Source organism: Prionailurus bengalensis, chromosome B1, assembly GCF_016509475.1.
Source record: "Prionailurus bengalensis isolate Pbe53 chromosome B1, Fcat_Pben_1.1_paternal_pri, whole genome shotgun sequence".
Lineage (NCBI taxonomy): Eukaryota > Metazoa > Chordata > Mammalia > Carnivora > Felidae > Prionailurus > Prionailurus bengalensis.
This window is the reverse complement of record NC_057344.1, coordinates 14298633-14320980: the sequence shown is the minus strand read 5'-3', so window position 1 is coordinate 14320980 and position 22348 is coordinate 14298633. Positions and strand designations below refer to the sequence as shown.

The following is a 22348-nucleotide window of genomic DNA, read 5'->3' as shown; positions in this document are numbered from 1 at the left end:
CAAAAGGCATTTTGGAAAATGACCCAAATAAAACCTATGGCCCTTATTTTACCTTAGAAACATCATTATTCTTATATCCCACCCAAACTGAACACACGAACAGTCCACAAGCCTTAGGGCCTATGTTTTTTTCTCTTACATACTCAACTTTCAGCCACAGCCGACCATCTAATTTCGTAGACTTACTTCTAAGGAATCAAATCTCACAACACACAGTATCAAATTGGAGGCAAAAGACCCATGGCTTTTACACATTTCCTGCTTTCGACACTGACTACACTAAAGCAACTGACATTTTAAATGGATTTCAAAGTTATTTCTGAAAACCAGGAAGATACTGTGATTAAACGTGACGGGTGTGACTGGAAATCACAGTTTCTTATCGTTTCTTACAATCCTGGTATAATAAGTTTTATTTTAAAAGAGGGAGAAAGAAGAGGACACTGAAAGAAAAGTAAATTCCGGAAATCTGTGAACCCTGGAAGGATCACAAGACAGGCAGGTTTCATACATCTGCCCTAAAAGTGAACCTTGCACCATTAAAACTATAATGAGCAAAATGGCATTTTACTAATGACTACCTTCTCTTTTCACCACTTTCTCTACTGTCTTGCCGAGAGCTCCTTTAGCAAACCAACAAAGGGCAACTGTCAACTTGCTCCTTCTAGAAATCTTTCTCTTCACAATTGCTTGCACCTCACTAAGTATCCTTCACCACCCTGCCTCATCTCAAGTCACCTTTAAAGAAAATGAGAAATCAGCTCCAGATAGATAAAGGATCAATAATAAACAATTTTTTGACTTTACTGAAGGATAGAGGAAAACAGGGGTGCCTGGGTGGCTCTGTCAGTTGAGTGTCCAACTTGATTTTGGCTTAGGTCATGATCTCAGGGTTGTGGGATTAAGCCCTGAGTCGGGCTCTGTGCTGAGCATGGAGCCTGTTTAAGATTCTCTCTCTCTCTCTCTCTCTCTCTCTCTCTCTCTCTCTCTCTCCATATGTGTGTGTATACATATATATATATGTATACATATATGATATATATATGTTAAAAAAAAAAAGAATAGAGAAAACAATCCCAGATGCTGTTGGAGCCATTTGTGATAACTAATACAAGGATTCTATCATCAGAAACAAGAAGACTGAATACAATATATGTGTATGTATATGTGTGTGTGTGTATACATATAAATCAAACTTTAACAGCAATAAAAAGAAAATGAAACAAAAGCCAGTGGAAAAAACCGTACGATATATTTATGAAACATATTACCCCGAGATACACATATTAGATAAAAATACAAAAGGTCAATGCTAGATCCCTATAAGTAATTAAAATAAGCCAGTAAATTGCCATATGGCCCAGCAATTCCACTCACAGGTATTTACCCAAGGAAAATGAAAACATATGTTCACGCAAACACTTGTGTAGTAGTGTTCATACTATTCATAATAGCCAGAAAGTGGAAACAACCCAAATAAACACCAATTAATGAATGAATAGATGAAACTGGTATATCTGTACAATGGAACATTATTCAGCAATAAAAAGGAATTAAGTACTAATATATGCTACAACATGGATGAATGTTGAAAACATTATGCTAAGTGTAAGAACCCAGTCACAAAGACCATATAGTATATGATTCCATTTATGTGAAATGTTCAGAATGGATAAATCTGGAGACAGAAAATAAATTAGTTGTTGCTTGGGCGGAGAAGAAAGGTCTGGGGAATGGGTAGGAACTGCTAATAAGCACAGGGTTCCTTTTGGGGGAAACCAAAATGTTCTAAAATTAGATTGTGGCTAAAGGTATACAATTATGAGTATATTGAAACCCAGTTGAAGCTCTGTTATGTGTATACATCTTTAGGGTTATGTGCACACATATTTACGTCCTTTGATGAACGGATTTATTAGTATAAAATCCTTGGTAATACTACCCTGTTCTAAAGTTGACTTTGATGTTAATATGGCAACTGCTACTTTCTTTGTATTTCCATTTTCGTGGTAGATATTTTTCATTCCTTTCATTTTTAACTTATCTGGGCCTTCATATTTAAAATAGCTCTTTTGAGCCATCATAAAGTTGGATCTTATTTTAACGATTCTGATCATTTCTGCCTTTTAATTGGAGAGTGTACACCATTTACATTTAGTGTGATTATTGATACAGTTGGGTTTAAATCTACTATATTTGTTTTCTACTTGTCACCTATATTCTTTTACCCTTTCTACCTCCATTCCTTCCTCGTTTTGGAGTAACTAACTTTTTTATGATTCCATTTTATTTCCACTATTAGTAATAACTCTAAAATCTCTATATTTTCTCAGTGGTTATTCTAGGGCAGAGATCAGCAAATGACAGCTTGTGGGTCAAACATACCCTGTGGCCTAATTTTTTATGGCTCATGACTTAACCATGGTTTTCATGTTTTTAATAATTTCCCCCAAAACTGAAAAGAAAACCTAGGGCAGAGACTGTATGTGGCCTTCTCTATCAGTTTTCTGTTGCTGCAGAACAAATTACCACAAAATTGGCTGCTTAAAATTACACTCATTTAATAGCTCAAGTAAGGTCTAGCTTGTGAGTTCTCTGTTCAAAGTATCACAAAACTGAAATCGAGGTGTCAACCAGGCTGAGTTCTCACATATGGAAGCTCTAGGGAAAAATTCAGTCCTAATTACATTCTTGCTATTGGCTGAATTTAATTCCCATGGCTCCATAAAGGACTGAGAGTAAGTTTCCTCACTGGCTATCAGCAAATGTCACTTTCAGGTCCTTTCCCTGTGGGTTCCTCCATCCTGAATACAGAAATGGTGCATTAAATGCCTGTTGTATTTTGAACATCTGACTTCCTTCTCTATAACCAGCTACAGAAATGCTCTGTTTTTTAAATTTTATCATTTTACTTTATTTCATCATGATATGTGTACTCTTTAATCCCTATCCCCTATTTCCTCCATCCGCCTGCCCCGCCCCCCCCCCCCCATCTCCTCTCTGGTAACCTCGTTTGTTCTCTACAGTTAAGAGTCTGTTTCTCTCTCTCTCTGTCTCTGTCTCCCTTTAGAAATGCTCTGTTTTTAAAGGGCTCATGTCATTCTTTCCAGCCCACCAGGATGATCTTCCCGTTTTTAAGTTAAATATGCCATATAACATAACTTAATCATGAAAGTAAGATCCACCATATTCAGCTATCACCAGGGAAGGTGGGAAAACAGGAAATCAAAGAGGATACCTTATAATTTTGCTTAACATTTCTCAAAATCTGATTTTTAACTATTTGGATATTTATAAAAAAAAAAGTTTTGGCCACTCCTGCCTTAGTGTATAAAATATACAGACTACCTGCAAATAGTATTATATTTCTTACGTGCCTTGTGACAATATCAGTTTCTTTTCCCCCAACCTTTGTGATATCCTGTATTTTGCTTCTAAATATTTCATAAACCCCATCACATATTTTTATTATATTTGTTTAAATAAGCAAATATATTTAAAAAGACTTTAAATTACTAAAAAGTCTTCTAGTCACACACTTATTTACTATTGCCTACATTTTTCATTACTTTATAGAGATCCAAATTTCCATATGGTATTGTTCTCTCCCTACTTGAAGAAATTCCCTTTAGCATTTAGTATATTACAGTTCTAAAGGCAATCAATTCTCACAGAATTTGTGTCTGAAGAGATTCTTTACCTTACCTTCTCTTAAAAAAATTTTGTGGTAAAATATACATATGATAAAATTCACCTTTTAACCATTTTTATTTGTATTTATTTTTATTTTTTAATGTTTTTAATATTGAGAGAGAGAGAGAGAGAGAGAGAGAGAGCACTAGCAGGGGAGGGGCAGAGAGAGAGGGAGACACAGAATCTGAAGCAGGATCCAGGCTCTGAGCTGTCAGCACAGAGCCCAACACAGGACTCGAACCCATATACTGCAAGATCATGACCTGAGCCGAAGTCCGACACTTACCTGACTGAGCCACCCAGGCGCCCCAACCTTTTAACCATGTTTAAGTGTACAATGTAGCAGTATTAAGGGCAACCATCATCACCAGTCATCTCTAGAATATCTTCATCATCCCAAACTGAAACTCTGTACCCATTAAACACTAACTTCCCATTCTTCCCTCCCCCAGTCCCTGCTAACAACTATTCTTTCTTTAAATTTGCCTATTCTAGGCACCTCACATAAGGGGAATGATTACAGTATTGTTTTGTGTCTGGTTTATTTCATTAGGCATCATATTTTCAGAATTAATTCATGTTATAATATGTATCAGAATTTCATTCCTTTTTAAGGCTGAATAACACACACACAAACACACACACACACCGTATTTTGTTTAGCCATTCATCTGCTGATGGATATACAAGTTGTGTAGTGGCTAATTTTATTGTCAACATGGGAATGTTTTTGAGTGACACTAACATTTAAATTAATGAACTCAGTATGCAGCTTTACCTCTATAATGTGGGTGGGCCTCATCCAATCAGCTGAAGACTTGATGAGAACAAAAAGATGAGCTTCCCCAAGTAAGAGGGAATTCTCCAAGAGACTGCCTTCAGACTTCATGTGTACCACTGGCTCTCTTGGGTCTCCACCTGTAAGCTTTGCATAGGAACCACATCTTTGGCCAGTCTACACTGCAGATTTGGATTTGCCAGTCTCCATAATCATGTGAACCAATTCTTATAATAAATCTCTTTCACACACACACACACACACACACACACACACACACACACTTAGTTTTGTTTCTCTGGAAAACTCTGACTAATACAGGTTGTTTCTACCTTTCAGCTATTGTGAATAATGTCACTATGGCCACTGGTGTACAAGAATCTGCTTGGGGACTCCTAGAAGCAGAACTGCTATTTCACATGGCAGTTCTGTTTCTGAGCAACTGGTATACTGTTTTCCACAGTGGTTGGATCATTTTCCATCCCCACCAGCAATGCACAAGCATTCCAATTTCTCCGCATCCTCAGCAATACTGGTTTATTTTCCACTTTAGAAACAAACACCAAAACCTCCTAATGGTGTGAGGTGATATCTCCATGTGGCTTTGATCTGTATTTCCCTAATGAATAGCAGTGTTGGTCATCTCTTCACATGCTTACGGAACATTTGCATCTCTTCTTGGGACACGAGTCTCTTAAGTCCCCTCTTAAGTCCCGGGCCCATTTTTGAAGTGGGTTGTTTGTTTTTGCCTTCAGTTTTGAAAGATATTTTCATTAAGTGTAGCAATCGAGGTTGACATTTTTTCTTTTAGTATTAAGATATCACTCTACTGTCTTGTAGCTTGCATAGTTTCTGATGAGAAGTCTGTTCTGATTATCTTTGTTCCACTGTACGTAATGTGTTTAATGTTCCACGGCATGTAACGTGTTTAATTTCTATGGTTGCTTTTACGATTTTTTTTTTCCTTATCACTGATTTTCAGCAATTTAATTATAATATACCTTGGTGTGATCTCTGTTTTTATTCTGCTTTGGAGTACCTATGGATTTATAGTTTTAATTTCTTTTTTTTTTTTTTAATTTTTTTTTCAACATTTTTTATTTATTTTTGGGACAGAGAGAGACAGAGCATGAACGGGGGAGGGGCAGAGAGAGAGGGAGACACAGAATCGGAAACAGGCTCCAGGCTCCGAGCCATCAGCCCAGAGCCTGACGCGGGGCTCGAACTCGAGGACCGCGAGATCGTGACCTGGCTGGAGTCGGACGCTTAACCGACTGCGCCACCCAGGCGCCCCTATAGTTTTAATTTCTTTAAGTATTTTTTTTGATTTCTTCCTCCTGGCTCTTTAGTGGGGGCTCTAACATATACATTAGGCCATGTAAGATTGTATCAGAGGAAACTAATGCGCTGTTAAAGTTTTCTCAGGCTTTTTTCATCTGTGTAATTCATTTTGGATAGTTAACTAGTCAAGTGTCTTCAAATTCACTGATCTTACTTAGCATATAGGTTCTTCTCAACTGGTGTCATTTTTCACTTCTGAGATTGTCTTTTTAATCTATAAAACTTCTATTTTGAGCTTTTTTATATTTTTATTTCTCTCCTATTTTCCTCTACATTGTTGAACAATTTGTATAACATATTTTAACATGTTTGCTTGCTAATTAAATAACAGCTGTCACTTCTTGTTTTCCTTACAAGTCATATTTTCTTGCTTCTTTGGTTGGCAATCTTTAACAGCTTCATTGGTGTATAACCGGCATATAATAATGTGAGTGTGTTTAAACAACACACTTTGATAAGTGCTGACCTGTATATACCCACAAAACCACCAACATAATCAAGATAAAGAATATATCCATCATTCGCCTGAAAGCTTCCTCATGCCCCTTCGGGGGCCCTTCCTTCTGCCTCTCCTCACTACTCTCATTTCCCAACGTGCATGGAAATTTTCGACTAGATGTTGGCCACTGTGAATTTTACGCCATTGGTGCTGAATGCTGATGTATTCTTTTAAAGAGTGCTGGGCTTCAGTCTAGCACAGAGTTAAACTGTTTTAAATACACGTGATCTGTTCAAGGCTCGCTCGTGGTTTCTGTTAGGGCAGCTCGAGAGCAGCCTTTAGTCTTAGACTAATGTGGTCCCACTACTGAGCTCTCTTCCTACTGCCCCATAGCGTATGAGGTCTCTCCATTCTGGCTCATAGAACACAAACTATTCCGAGCCCTACGAGCTCTGAGAATTGTTTGCCCTGCTGCTTTCCTTCCCCATTCTTGTCACATTTTATACCATGCTTAGCACTCAGAGATTTGAGGAGATCACACTAGAAGGCTCCAGAGGTTTTTCTTGTTCCTTCTCTCTCTGTAGCTCCTTCCTCTCTAGGATTCCCCACAAATTCCAGACGCTTCCACTTCACCGAACTTTATTCTTCTGTTTCTTCAGCTCAAGCACACAAGTAGACTATGTTTTAGACCTTCTCCCTCCACTGGAGACGGTGTGATCTCAGGGCTCACCTACTCGGCTTCACTTCGGTAAGAGATTACAGTGTTCAACTGCCTGTTATCCAGTGTCCGAGAGCAGCTGTTTTATAGATGTTGTCCAGTTCTTTAATTGTCAGCTGTTAGAAGCCAATTCCTATAGCAGCTAATCCTTCCTGGGCTGTAATGAGCCATTTCGAGCTTTTTTTTTTTTTTCTTTTGCATTTTATTTTTTTCAATATATGAAGTTTATTGTCAAATTGGTTTCCATACAACACCCCGTGCTCATCCCAACAGGTGCCCTCCTCAATACCCATCACCCACCCTCCCCTCCCTCCCACCCCCCATCAACCCTCAGTTTGTTCTCAGTTTTTAAGAGTCTCTTATGCTTTGGCTCTCTCCCACTCTAACCTCTTTTTTTTTTTCCTTCCCCTCCCCCATGGGTTTCTGTTAAGTTTCTCAGGACCCACATAAGAGTGAAACCATATGGTATATGTCTTTCTCTGTATGGCTTATTTCACTTAGCATCACACTCTCCAGTTCCATCCACGTTGCTACAAAGGGCCATATCTCATTCTTTCTCATTGCCACATAGTACTCCATTGTGTATATAAACCACAATTTCTTTATCCATTCATCAGTTGATGGACATTTAGGCTCTTTCCATAATTTGAGCCATTTCGAGCTCAAAGGAGATTTGTGGGAGGGGTGCCTTGGTGGCTCAGTCGCTTGAGCGCCCGACTTTGGCTCAGGTCATGATCTCACGGTTTGTGGGTTCAAGCCCCGCGTTGGGCTTTGTGATGACAGCTTCAGATTCTCTGTCTCCTTCTCTCTCTGCTCTTCCCCCGCTAGTGCACTCGCTCTCTCTCTCTCTCTCTCTCCAAAATAAAAACAAACATTAAAAATGTATATGTATTAAAAGATAGAAGAGATTTGTATGATTCCAACAGCCTACAAAATATCTCCCTTTTGGACCTATCTCCTCAATCTTCCTTTCTCTCTCTAAAGGCACATGATCTAAATCTGGTGTCCAATTGGCTAATCTCAAATCATGAAATTCTATTTTCCTATACCTTGAAGGAGCTCTCTGATTCCGGTTCTCTGATAAAGTAGAAACGGTTAGTATCATGTCTCCCGCTCTCAACTCTAGAAATAAACATGCACATGAAAATGCTGAAGATTACAAAATGCATATAGTATAAATATGCTATTTATTTATGTGAACACATTAGGTCAATGTATTTATCGTGCAAGTATCAAGAAAAAGTATCAGACTATAAGTACTAGTTTGAATATATTCATTGTAGTATCTTTATCACATACAGTTTCACAAACCTGAACTCCCACGGCCTTTCAAAAATGAGAGAATGAGTTTCCGGGCTTTACAGAATCATTTAAAATTGATCACTTACGAATTATCATTTTCCTGTCTGCCTGTGACTACATATTTTCTCATAAAAGAAGTTAATTGCATTTCATTTTATAAATTGCCGTCAGCATTACGGATGTAAGAATGTTTTTGAGTTAAGAGGGAGGAGATTGAAGGTCAGGGCCAGAGAGGCTGAGATGGTAGTTCATCTGGGTGAGAAGAAACGAAGCCTCTCCCCAGCAGCACAGTGTCAATAAAGGATTTCTTTTCAAGTATATATTACTTCGCTTGCTGGATGGCCCCTGTCAAAGCTAGAAAAGGAGACCAAAATCCTTAGAGAGAAAGAGAGAAAGAAAATATGATGAAATCAATGGATGTGACAAAGTGTTCCAGAGTCACTTTCCTCAAGGTCTGAATACGGTTTTCGAAAAAAGCACTCCTAGGTTATGAATTTTAATTACTTCAAGTTCCTAGCACGTCATCATAGAGACAACTATAATGTGGCTCTTGCATTCAGTAGAGTCCTCCTGCCTCCTTTTCTCTTTCAGTCTGCTCTCTCTCTTTCTTAAGGAATGTGAGTCAAGTCACATCATTCCTTTCACTCACGATTGAGACCGGTGTACTATTTTCTAGCCCAGCACCGACTGCAATGCAAATTCATTTCTGAACGTCCTGAAGGAACGAGAGCCTTGCCTAATGTACGGGCTGGTGCCAGAGGCCTCAGTACTGCTCCAGCTCCTTCAATATCCGGTAAATCACAGCTGGAAGAACTTGGGACGTCCGCTAAGTCTTAAATGTAGCGTGAGTATAAAGACACCTCCTGTGTCGGGTCGAAAGACAAGCCTTATCGGCAGCAATGGACATTCGCAGAAGGCATGTTTTTTTCTTCATCGGAAGCACACCGCTAGGATTTTTGTGTTAGTTACATCGTTAGTTAAAGTGTAATAATTCGATGTTCACATGAGTTAACTCTATCCACAGGAAGGGACAAATTGAACTTTAACTGCCATTCTTATAAATCTATGCACAAGATTACAAACAGGTAAGATTAGAGACGACTTTTCCGAGTCCATCACCGCTGCCAGAAATAATTCAAAGTGAATTCACGTTAGCAATGTAGGAGTAAATATATTTGAGAACAAAATATAGGACACAGTTTTTAACAGAAGTGGCTCACTAACCAGCCATGTGTTTGGAGTGGAGTGTATATAATTTAACTAAAGGGGCCTTATTTATTTATTTATTTATTTATTTATTTATCTATGCAAAAGTAAAAGTTGGATCACATAATATGTTTTAGTGCTCAATAAATTTCTCAAATGCATTTGTATTTCTAGGGATTTTCTTTTACACTTCTAACATTTTATTTCACTTTAATAAACAACAGTAATAATTTAAAATTCACCACCTATTTTCTCCACCAAATTTTCATCAACTCTCACCTATATGTAACTGGGAATATAAGTTGTGTGTGTGTGTGTTTATATGTTTACATTTTCTTATTATTAATTCCAGTGCAGTTAACATACAGTGTTATGTTCGTTTCAGGTGTACAATATAGTAATTCAACAGTTGCATGCATTACTCAGTGCTCATCAAGACAAGTGGACTCTTAATCCCCATCACCTATTTCACCCCTCCCCTCTGGTAACCATCTATTTGTTCTCTCTAGTTAAAAGTCTGGGGTTTTTTGGTCTCTTTTTCTTCTTTGATCGTTTGTTTCTTAAATTCCACATATGAGTGAAATACTATGGTATTTGTCTTTGTCTGACTTTGCTTAGCATTATTCTCTCTAGATGCATCCATGTTGCTTCAAATGGCAAGATTTCATTCATTTTTTATGGGTGAAAAAATATTCCACATGCACCGTATCTTCTTTATTCATTCATCTATCGATGGCCACTTGGGCTGCATCCATATATTTGCTATTATAAATAATGTCGCAATAAATATGGGGATGCATATCTCTCTCCAAGTTAATGTTTTGTATTCTTTGGGTAAACACCCAGTGGTGCAATTCCTGGATTTCTTTTTCTATTTTTCTTTTCTCTTTCTTTTTTTTTTTTTTTTTTTTTAGCTTTGAGCCATCTTATAAAAAGCTGGCACTCGTATACGTAAACTAACAAGAACTTAAAATTCATCACACATTGACTTCATTTACTAGCTTGACTTTCCAGTCAATCTTTAGCTTCACCGACTTTGGCTGCTATCTAAGGAGATCCTCCCTTGTCTGGATGATTTAAAAGCGTAATTTGTCAATAAGCAGCTCTTATTTTTCCTTTATTAACAGTAGGGCTTACATCTACTATTAACGCCGCTTCTCGTTTTGTGACTTCAAACCCACCTCTCTGATATTCTCCATTGACGCAGATTTTGGTAGACTTCGGAAAGCTGGTCTTACTCGAGGCTCCACACGTTTCGTGGCTTGCACAACATAATGGCCTGTGAATCCTGCTGCGGCAACGGTCAGTCCAACTGCGACGGCTGTACTGGCAATGGCTGTGGCTCGGCGGACCGGGCTCCACGCGGAGTGCAGTTCATCCCGGTCCAAAGCCACAGCCACCAATTCCACGCCTCTACCAGACAGTGAGGTGGCCACCACCAGTAGGCACAGAACCGGTTTTTAATTTTTTTAGAACCTCCATTACTGTCTTCCACAGTGGCTGCACCAGTTTGCATTCCCCCCAGCACTGCATGAGGGTTCCTTTCTTTCCATATTCTCGCCAACACCTGTTTCTTGTGTTTTTGATTTTAGCCACTCTGACAGGTATGCGTTGACATATCCCTGTGGTTCTCATTTGATTTCCCTGATGATAGTGATGTTAAGCATCTTTTCAAGTGTCTGTTGGCCACCTGGATGTCTTCTTTGCAGAAATGTCTGTTCATGTCTTCTGCCCATTTTTGAATTGGATTGTTTGCTTTTCTGAGTTGTACAACCTCTTTATATATTTTGGACACGAACCCTTTATTGGATATGTCATTTGCAAATGTCTTCTCTCATTCACTAGGTTGTCCTTTAGTTTTGTTGTTTCCTTTGCTGTGCAGAAGCTTTTTATCTTGATGTAGTCCGATAGTTTATTTTTGCTTATGTTTCCCTTGCCTCAGGAGACATATCTGAAAAGATGCTGCTATGATTTTTCTAGGATTTTTATGGTTTCAGTTCTCATATTTAGGTCTTGAATTCATTTTGAGTTTATTCTTTGTGTATGGTGTAAGAAAATGTCCAGTTTCGTTCTTTTGCATAGAGCTGACCAGTTTTCCCAGCACAATCTGTTGAAGAGACTATCTTTTCCCCATTGCATATTCTTGCCTCCTCTGTTGAAAATTAATTGATCATATAATTGTGGGTTTATTTCTGGGCTTTCTATTCTGTTCCATTGATCTATGTATCTATTTTTATGTCAGTACCATACTGTTTTGATCACTACAGCTTTGTAATATAACTTGAAGTTTGGAATTATGACACTTACAGCTTTGTTTTTGTTTTTTCGTTTTTCATGATAGCTTTGGCTACTCAGGGTCTTTTGTGGTTCCATACAAATTTTAGGACTGTTTGCTCTAGCTCTCTGAAAAATGTTGGTATTTTCATAGAGACTGCATTAAATGTGTAAATTGCTTGGGTAGTTTAGACATCTTAACCATATTGTTCCTCTAATCCATGAGCGTGGAATGTCTTTCCATTTCTTTTTGTTGTCTTCAATTTCTTTGATTAATGTTTTATAGTTTTCAGTGCACAGATCTTTTACTTCATCGACGACATTCATTCCTAGGTATTTTCTTTTTTTCAGTACAATTGTACATGGGATTGATTCCTTAATTTCTCTTTTTGCTGCTTCATTATGAGTGTACAGAAATGCAACCGATTTCTGTATACTGATTTTGTATCCTGCAACCTTACTGAATTCATTTATCAGTTCTGGTAGTTTCTTGGTGGACTCTTTGGCATTTCCTATATGTAGTATTATGTCATCTGCAAATGGTGAAGGTTTTACTTCTTCCTTACCAGTTTGGATGGCTTCTATTTCTCTTTGTGGTCTGATTGCTGTGGCTAGGCCTTCCAGTACTATGTTGAATAAAAGTGTGTTTAACAAAGGACAGCCTTGTTTTGTTCCTGACCTTAGGGGGAAAGCTCTCAGTTTTTCACCACTGAGTCCAATGTTAGCTGTGGGTTTTTCCTATCTGGCCTTTATTGTGTTGAGGTATGTTTCCTCTAACCTACTTCGTTGAGAGTTTTTACCATGAATGTATGTTATGGAGTATAAGTTTTTTTAAAATATCAGCTGAATTTAAAGTTTTAGCTTGTACGAGATACTCCATTCTCTATCCCAAGAAGGCTATGGTCTAAGTATCTATTATGAATGAAGTAAATAGCATTTTTTCCCAGTTTCCTGAGAAATAGCTGACTTCCCTGTAGAAATAATAAATTTTGCAGTAAAAAGTTTTTACGTTCCTCTTCCCAAGAAAGATTTTCTCGTACCATTAGATGACACCTCTAAAACTCATGAGTATATTAATAAAAAGCATGAACTCACTTATTTCACCATTTCGATAATGACGAATAAGATGTCAAGAAGTACTATTATCCCTTGACCAAGGGGGAAAAGAAAACCCAATCATCACCAATACCTATGACCGAAAACAGATGTTTTAGATAGATGTTCCTAAGCACCTGGCTCCCCAGTACTTGACCAACTAGCTCTAATTCAGCAAAACAAGTGTACGACATCTACTTACGCCATTACATCAAGATAATGAAGCATGACGCTAGTGTTTGGCTATGCCTGAACAACTGCTGGTGACCAAAAATGCAGGCAGGTACTTGAGACCCCAAAGCAAGGAAGAGTTAGCTCATTCATGAGCTATTATTTCTGTGGCATCAGCTTGTGACAGGGACTAACAGACACAGGGATTTCTAAAGGGGAGGCAAGCCAAGAAGGGCCAAGTTACCAACATCTATGAGACTCTGCCAAGTCACCCATCCACTTCCGGATGGCGGGGGCATTCCAAAAGGGCTACCTGGCCAAAATGTGCACAAACAGCAGAGCGAGGGCGCCATCTGTTTCACAGTGTTCAGACCACGACAGTAGCAGCATAGACCACAAGGGCCAATTTCTGTGGGAGTGCTTATAAAAAGGCATTTACGTTGACAGGAATTGTTAAACTATTCACGAACGACAAAGACGAAGACAGTCATTTCTGATCTCCCACATTCCAGCTGGTTATTAATGTCTTACACCCTCTTCTGGAAGGAAGCGCTTTCTTGAGGCGGGCACTCCCTTATAGCTCATTTTTGTGGCCTCACAGTGATGAAATATATATATGAAATACAGACTGCTGATAGTAAGAGTACATCAAACCTGGGGCAAGACAAGCTTTATCTAAGAGGGCCAGCTGCATTAGGAGACAGGTCTGGGGAATGTGACCACTTGGGGTCTCCTGGGATCCCCCAATTCCAATGGGGCTTCATTTCCTTCTAAATGGTTTCTGTGGATGAGATATCCTACATGCGTTTGCTTTTAAATCTTTTCTTTGGTTTACATCTTTCCTAAAAGTAAAAAATGGAACACTATTCCTCGCGTAATATTCCATTTACAACGTGTTTTACAAAGATAAGAACTGTGAAAAACTGTTAAAATTTCAAAGGGCAATCATAAGTAATAATTTCCTGAGAAGTGCATAGCTCAAGTGAGTGCTGAAGTTTACTAAGAGTAAATTGGACAAAATATCCTCATTTCCATTTTTTAGGTAAGGTAACTAGCCAAGCAGATCACAGAAATGTGTAGACACAGGACTGAGGTACAACAACAAGGCATCTGACCAGCCATCGCATGATAGTCTCAAGAAACGTACAGAGGCATATGGTGGGCTGACGGAGTAAAGGGTCAGTGATACACTGGACGGATGTTTATGGCAGAATGACACAGAACACTTCTATTAATGATTTCATAAATTAAACCAAGAAATCCAAACTGAAGGGAGATACAGCTTCTAAGAATACAAACTGTTTTCACACTCTTCCTCTGAGAACAAATAGAAAAGTTGTGAGAAAAAACAAAACAAAACAAAACATCTACATGAAGACACGGGAGAACTACCACGGCAGCAGGAACTTGTGCTAAAGACTCAAAAGGTAAGGAAAGCTCATAGTCAGGATCCAGACTAGGCGATGTTTTTCCTTTTGAAGCATTTGTGTGTACAACAGAGAGGCTGAAAAGGTGGGAGAAGACAGTGACTGAAGCCACAAGTACAGAGCTATTATCGATCCCGTAGAGGTGAGAGGTTCAGGGGAGAGATTTGGAGTTTGACCTCAGTCGAGCAGAAGGGGCCCTCATAAACGTTCTCAAATTTCAGTTGGGATTTTGAAGAGCTCTGCCCTAAGAGAAAGGGTAGACGGGAAATAGACCCGCTCTTAGAAGAAGAATGAAGCCCAGATTTCAGATAGCTTGACCCGAGACGGATTTATAATTATCGGCCCCTGGCCTAACTGCCCATGAGAAGCAAAACTGAATCCTCACTGAAGGATGACAATTTCATCCCAAAGTTCAAATTATCCTTATACTTCCTCATTCATAATACATGGCTCTTAATAAAAAGTAAGCAGCGATACGAAGCTTGCCCAAATAGTGACCAAAAGTCATGAGAAACAAACAGACCACATTGAAGAATCCAACGTATAGGAAATCTAGACATTGTATTAATAAAGATGTGGAGCTCAAAAGCAACGGATTATTTTGTTCAAAAACCTACATATCAGTGTGCAGAATGTGGGCAAGTAACTAGAAATAAAAAATACTCCAATAGAAATTTTAGAACTGAAAAAAAAAAACAGTGGAGAATTAAGCTGAAATCAGTAAAAAAAAAAAAAAAAGGTAAGAAAATCCTCAACTGTTTAAAAATGAATACCCTTATATGAGAAATCATAAAGAGTTAGAAAATATTTTGAACCGATAATAAAAATACGAAGTTCAAAACCTAGGGGATGAATGCAGAAGCTATGTGTAAAAAGTAGTTTAAACCTTAAGGGCGGGTATCAGGAAATTAGAAGGCCCGAAGCCCTTTGTCAACAAGTGCTAACGTTGAAGCATGTGTGTTTTCCAACATGGCAAGTCCTCTCCGAGTTTCACAACAAATGAAAACGTGTACTTACGTGCACCAAAAGACACGCATCACAGAAAGGTATTTTTTTTAATTACCGGAAATCGGAATAAACGCTAACGTACATCGGTAGTTAGACGAGATACAGAAATCAGGGTGTGCAGACAAAAGTGGGATGCTTTAACGCAGTAAAGGCTAACGTGGATGAATCTCCAAATGTTCCTTCAAGGGAAGCCATTCATGATACGTATGGTAACATTCCCGTTTTACAAAATCCAAAGCGAGCAAGCAAAAAATTCCCCTACCACGTTGGGGCGGCCAGTGTTACCTTTCGGGAGAAGGACAGCGTCGGTGCAGGGACGCAGTGGGGGCTTCTGGAGTCATGATAATAATCTACTTCGTGACCTACGTCCTGGTTGCATGAATGCAGTTACTTGACGAACGGTCTTTCGGACTCCAAACATCAAGGATACACAAGGTCTGGCCTTAGCAGCAGTTCGGTCAAAAAGATTTAAGGTAAAGATCAGGAAACAAAGCCATGAGGCAGTGTGAGGAACGAGTGAAGTCTGAGCGAGAGAAGGGATGATGTGGGAACACGATCTGTGGGCACCTGTAAGTACCGGCTTGTCCAACGGGAGGGCAGTTACCCTCAGCTCTGGAAGACGCTGTCCAGCATGGTCAGGGAAGGTTACAGAGACTCAAATTTTGATTTAATATACTAAATATTCTAAGTCTATTGTAACGTCACATTAGTGTACATTAAATAAGTACATTTAACATAGTGGGTGCGTATAATACACGTAACACAATGCAGGTAATAACAATCGCCGAGTAACGGAACACGCGGTCTCTCCAACAAGGACGGTCTCGGGCACTGAACGTGGCAACAAAGGCAGAATGGCCAGCTTCCGGGAAAAGTGGAGGACGTTCCTGCCAGATCCCTAAAGCCCTCTCCGTCACCCTCAGATTCGATGCCTATGTTAAACATAGAACCATGATAAAGAAAAACCTTACCCTTAATCGCGTAGTGGAGATCTCCGCTTTTAAAATATCGGGATCGTACTTAGTGCTGGATGAAGATCCTGAGAATACTTTTCAAAGAGAAAAAAGAAAAAAAAAAAAAAGAACTTTTACCAGTTGTAGAACTAACTCTCAGCTTGGAATTTACAAACTCTAAAAACGAGATTTACATGCTTTTGTGGATACTTACTTTATAACTCCTTTATTGTCATTCATCAGACACCTAAATATAAAAAGTAGTCTTCGAACCTTTATACTTTTTTTTAAAAACAACTCAAGAAAGAGGAATGCCTTAAAGACCATGGAGCCTACTGGTTTCTGGATTTCACGCCTATGTACGAACTCTCAGAGGACCTTCCCGTGCACACGGTTTGTCAGAGCTGTGCGTTACCCAGAAACCGGTAGTTTAAGCAGAACTTCTGAGCCGCTCACATCAAAACTGCTTCTTTAAACAAACCGGCTCCAGGCGATCCGTTTCTGAGATGTAAGCGGGTGATCGACAGAAAACTTCATTCCAGCCAACAGTTCTAGCTCCTCCCGCTAAAATATGGTACAAGAGCAGCAAAGGGGGCCGAATTATTTGCCTTGACCCGCAGAGGTAAACATTAACTCATAAATAAATAAAAGGCAATCAGGCAGAGGAGTGAAAACCACCAGGGATTGATGATCCACAAATGAGGGAGGGACTGCCGCCTGGACGGAGGGGAGGCGCCTTGCTGAGAAGTCTGCGGGGTGCGCTCGCCCTCTCTCCTGGCTTCCGGGGACTTTTTCTGCCTAGGAAGGGACAGGCCTCGACAGGCAACTCCAGCGAAACGCAGGTGGCCTTCTCTTAGCTACACTTCGGTCCCCATTCTCACGGTCTGAACAGCCACACTGCACTTACAGCTTGTGTGAGAACTTGACTTCTCCTTATAGGCGTCATTTAATCGTACATATTCATCGAGGGCCAGGGCCAGTCTTTGCTCCTTCACGTGGTACAGCTCCTTCTGTGTCCGGAGAGCATCCTGGGCCACCGAGAGATAGTCCTTGAGCATCTTCTCCTGTTCCCCCCTCCACTGTTTCCGTGGATCTTCAATCTGTGTGGTTTCTGAAAATACACCAGGTGGGTTATTGTTGAGAATTTAATGATTTTTTGGGGGGGGATTATTTAAGCTTTAAAAAAAAAAAAAAAACTTACCAGCTTTAAGTCTTATATACCCTAGGCAGTTTGTTGGTTATTTGTGAAGTGACTTCTCCAGAAATCTGATACAAGTTTTATTTATCCCCAGGGCTCCCCACAGTCCACTCCCTTTCAGATCGTTAACACTTTATCCTCACTGGGAAGCCATCCTACAACAAGTTGCCAAAGTCGGCTTCCTTAGCTGGGGTCCCGCCATTCCTCTCAAGAATCCTCTGGCTCCCCAACACCTACAGAATAAAAGCCAAGCTATTTATGCCAGCATTCAAGGCCCTGTGTGATCTGAACCCAATCTGCTTCCCACGGTGCATGTTTCCATTTACTTAATCCGGGACGCCACGTTGCCCTCTACATCAGCGCTACTCAGAGTCTCTGCGGGCAGACTACACGGGTCCCCGAACTCTCTCACACGTCCACTGCGAAAAGTAGAGAAGTCACGAGGAAACATTTTGAAATCTGCATAGCAATTTTACATAGTTATTGTATCGTGATGACTCTAATAATATTGGGGCTTGCGTTTTCCACTTTCTTTTCCCTTTTTCGAGGAATTCATTTTTCCTGTACTTTACGAAAATATCTGTCATTCCACAGTGGGTTTGACCTTTAAAAACAAGCCCAACGCAGAAGCGAAAAAGCCAAACCAAAGCCTGGTCCTGGTTGAAGAACACTCTACGGCCCGGTTCCTGGTTCTGCAGTCTTGGATGCTAGAATCGCCCAGAGAGCTCTTACGAAAAGAAAATCCCAGCCCATTAGAGTTTCTGTGGGTAGAACCCAAGCAATGGTGGGTTTCAAAGTTCCACAAGAGATGCCAACGAACCCCTCTGCCACGGCCCACTCGCTGCCTTCTCCACGAAATTATCCAGACGATCCAATCTCGAGCTTGCCCAAACTTGCCCGCCCTGCCTCGCCCATTCCTCCCCACGGAAACCGCAAAGGCGGCTCTGGCCGGCGCTCTCTCCCTCGCTCCTCCTGCCTCCTGACTGAACCAGGGGCTTCCCCCTGTGGCCCTGCAAGCATGGACGGGGGGACTGTGGTACACCTTCCTTCCACGGCACCGACCTCCCTGTGCTGACAGGCGGTCACCTCTCTGAATTCAATCAGTTACCGCCAAAACAGGTGTGTCAAAACGGGCCTGCCGCTGTATGAATACGAGAACCTGTTCCCGACCAATTAGGACAGGAAAATTAATTTGTTAATTTGCTGGAATGTTCCATGACACGTGCTGTTTAAGATGTTTTGCGTGTGAAGCCCAATCTTCCGGCACCCCAACTCAGTATCACTGGTTGGCCCCGGAGGCTGCAGTAAGTCAAAGCCCAGACAGTGACGTGAGGGGATCTGACGTGGACCACGGGGCCAGGCTGGTTCTGGAAACGTCTAACTAATGTGGTGTCTGGGGATAAGGGAAAACACTAAACTGGAGTGGTTCAGCTATGAACCCTGGGTCCCCTTAGGGCTTAGAGAGGCTTTGGATGATTTACAAAATGGCCTGAGTTAGCCAGACACATTGCGGCCACTGACTCGGGCCTAGAATCTTTGCTTCACGATCACTGGTACAAAAAGTTGAGCGTCCTCTAAAGTAGCATTTTGAACTCTCGTTTTGCTTTAAAGTTTCGTTTGGTTTATTCATTTTGAGATAAGAGAAAGAGGAGTGCAAGCAGGGGTGGGGCCGAGAGACAAGGAGAGACAGAGAATCTCAAGCAGGCTCTGCACTGCCAGCATGGAGCCTCGATGTGGGGCTCCACACTGGAACCGTGAGATCGTGACGTGGGCCGAATCCAAGAGTTGGATGCTTAACCGATTGAGCCACCCAGGTGTCCCCTGAGCTCTAATTTTTAAAGACGTAAATATTCCAACATGCAAACGAGGCATATCTCATGTAATTAAGAGAAAAAAAAAAAACCATGCTGGAGTCAATGTCTAAAGAGATGTAGGAAGGGACGGTCCCGGTTGGACAGCCCCTCCAGCCCCGAATCCTCAAGGACATCATCACGGTGGGGCAGCCCAGCCACCTTGGAGAATAAGGAGAACAGGCAGCTGTCAGCTAATTAAGAGCCTAAACTTCTCTTTCTTCTTTTTCTTTTTTTACGTTTATTTATTTTTGAGAGACAGAGAGAGACAGAGCCCAAGCGGGGGAAGGGCAGAGAGAGGAGGAGGTACAGAATCCGAAGCAAGCTCCAGGCTCTGAGCCGTCAGCGCAGAGCCCGACGCGAGGCTCGAACTCACAGACCCTGAGATCATGACCTGAGCTGAAGTCGGAGGCTTAGCCGACTGCGCCACCCAGGCGCCCCAAGAGCCTAAACTTCTCAATTGACGATGTTCATTACAACTCAGGTCTCCGGCTATCCAAGCATTTCCAACATGTAAACACCATCTGACTCAAAGTCCAGAACTCATCCTCTGACGAATGGGAATTTATGGTCTTGGAAAAGTTTTCCCCATGGTGGACGACCTGTAATAATCCTCACCTCCTCATATTCCTGACCCTTGAATACAGGCTAGACCTAGTAATCTGCTTCTAATGAGTATGACAGGGATGGTACTTGGGACTAGATTACAAAAGGCCGTGCGGGCCACCTTGTGCGTGCCCTCCCTCCCTGGCTCCTGGCTTTCCTTCCGTGGTGAAGCAAACCGCCATGTTGTAAGCTGTGCTACGGAGAGACCCACGTGACAAGAAATGAGGGGGGGCCGCTGGCCCACAGCCAACAAGGACCTGAATCCTGACAACCAGCATGTGAGTGAGCGTGGAGGCGGATCCTCCCCCAGCAAACCTGGCTGACACCCTGAGGACAGACAGCCTGTGACGCAGCGAGCCACAGGATCCCGCGAAGCCTTGCCTGGACTCATCACCCACAGGAACCATGAGGTAATAAATGTATTGTGAGCCACTGGGTTTGGGGGTGATGTGTCCCAGTGAGATATATAACTAATAAACTACACAACTAAAGGGATGATACAAAAACAAAGTGCAGGTGAACAACTTGAGATATTCGTAAGTTGCAATAGTTACAGGAAGATAGGTACCCCGAGTTCTCCCTCAGTATCTTCAGAGGTTTCGTCTACTCATATTTTCTCTATGTATTGGGGAACTGGTGTAGTTTCAATAAAATACCTGTCGATGGCTAAACTGCCACAAAACACTGAAAGTAACGTTGACATTTAAATGAATAAAGTGCAATAATAATAATAACAATAATAATAATAATAACAATAATAATAAACGAGCATTTATTTGGACAGATCAGCAGAAACACTCCAGTAGGCTGGTTTAAATACTATATGCTACAAGAGCTGCAGCGGGAACATTTACATTTCTGAAATGCCGTACAAATCAAATATGAGCTACAAAGAGGGTTGCCGAAGGCACCTCCGAAGGCTTCATAAAGCAGGATCGTGCTTCATCTCCATTGGTTGTATTTGCTGAACGGACTGTGAAGAATTTTTAATAAATGTAAATACTAAAAAAGTGCATTATAAAAATGTGGTATGTTAGTGTTAAGACCTGGTGACCCTGGGAAGTCACTGTGTCAGAATGCTGTATAATTTGCATGATGTCTGCGAAAACGTCACGTGCCTCGAGGGAACGGACGTGGCGTCAGTTTTAGATGTGGGACTTTACAGACAGAGAACACGGTTGTGGGTTCTAAGAGCTTTACCATGGAAGATCACATCAGATTCTTGAAAGGAACGTGATTTCTGTCTATCACGCCTATTTCTGTCCTTTCTGTCGTGCTCGGGAAGAATGGATGAAACAAACATGAGTAGCTTTCCTTGTCTTCCTTTCTAGAAAATATCCGCTATGCTTATTATCTGTTGTTACTTCTGCAGACAAGTACCGACCATCTGCTACACACAACAGGGAAACAAGATGTTCAGGCATGAGTCCCTCCTTCCAAGAACTTAGAAAATACAGAAAAACTTCTAACACATGAATTAAACACACACACACACACACACACGTCTGTGCAGTAAAAAGTGATAAAAGCCTTGAGAGGAGAATGCGGTGCCACATTTAGAGACCGTTTAGAGACACAGGGTTTTCTCTGGTTGAAAAGGAACGTTCCATGCAACAGGTAGTGACGGAACCGGGTTTTGGAAGGTTCCAGACAATGGCCCCTCAGAACTTGGCCCCTGTTGACTTCTCCAGTCACCTCCCAAGACCCCCACAAAGACACACACCAGCCTTCAGCTGCTCTGCATTTCTTTCTTTCATCAAGCCCTGCTTTCTGTGGCCTCTCTAGACTTCGGCTTTAACTTGTGGTCTCTCTTCTTCCGGGAAGGTATCCTTCTCCCAACCCCCAAACCCTACCCCAGCCCCTCTTCCCCCAGGCCCGGTTCACTCAGTCATTCTTTGGGTATCAGCTCAAAGCACTGTCTCTAGCAGCCTCAGCGACACCCTTCAGGACATCCGAAACAGGGCACTTTTATGTGTTCTCCTTTGAATTTTTTTTTTCCAACGTTTATGTATTTTTGGGGGGACAGAGAGAGACAGAGCATGAACGGGGGAGGGGCAGAGAGAGAGGGAGACACAGAATCGGAAACAGGCTCCAGGCTCTGAGCCATCAGCCCAGAGCCCGACGCGGGGCTCGAACTCCCGGACCGCGAGATCGTGACCTGGCTGAAGTCGGACGCTTAACCGACTGCGCCACCCAGGCGCCCCACGTGTTCTCCTTTGTTCTGCTGGCCCGATGGGTGGTTCTTTCCACAGGCTACTGTATTTTCTCATTTCTTCCCCCAAACTCCAA

At 41.3% G+C, this 22348-nt stretch overlaps 1 protein-coding gene and 1 pseudogene across 4 annotated transcripts in view; both read right to left on the bottom strand.

Moving 5' to 3' along the window:
• Nucleotides 1-22348, bottom strand: part of WWC2 (WW and C2 domain containing 2) — a 213211-nt gene that overhangs the window by 79359 nt on the left and 111504 nt on the right. For 3 of the 4 annotated variants that reach the window (XM_043558145.1, XM_043558164.1, XM_043558154.1), the window contains 2 exons: nt 17313-17516; nt 16424-16500 (listed from right to left, as the gene is read on the bottom strand). In XM_043558145.1, the coding sequence (XP_043414080.1) occupies nt 16424-16500; nt 17313-17516 (281 nt within the window). Of the gene's footprint in view, nt 1-16423; nt 16501-16619; nt 16653-17312; nt 17517-22348 lie in introns of those variants that run through there. The other variant, XM_043558174.1, reaches the window with a different exon arrangement.
• On the bottom strand, nt 10043-10937 carry LOC122479172 (annotated as a pseudogene).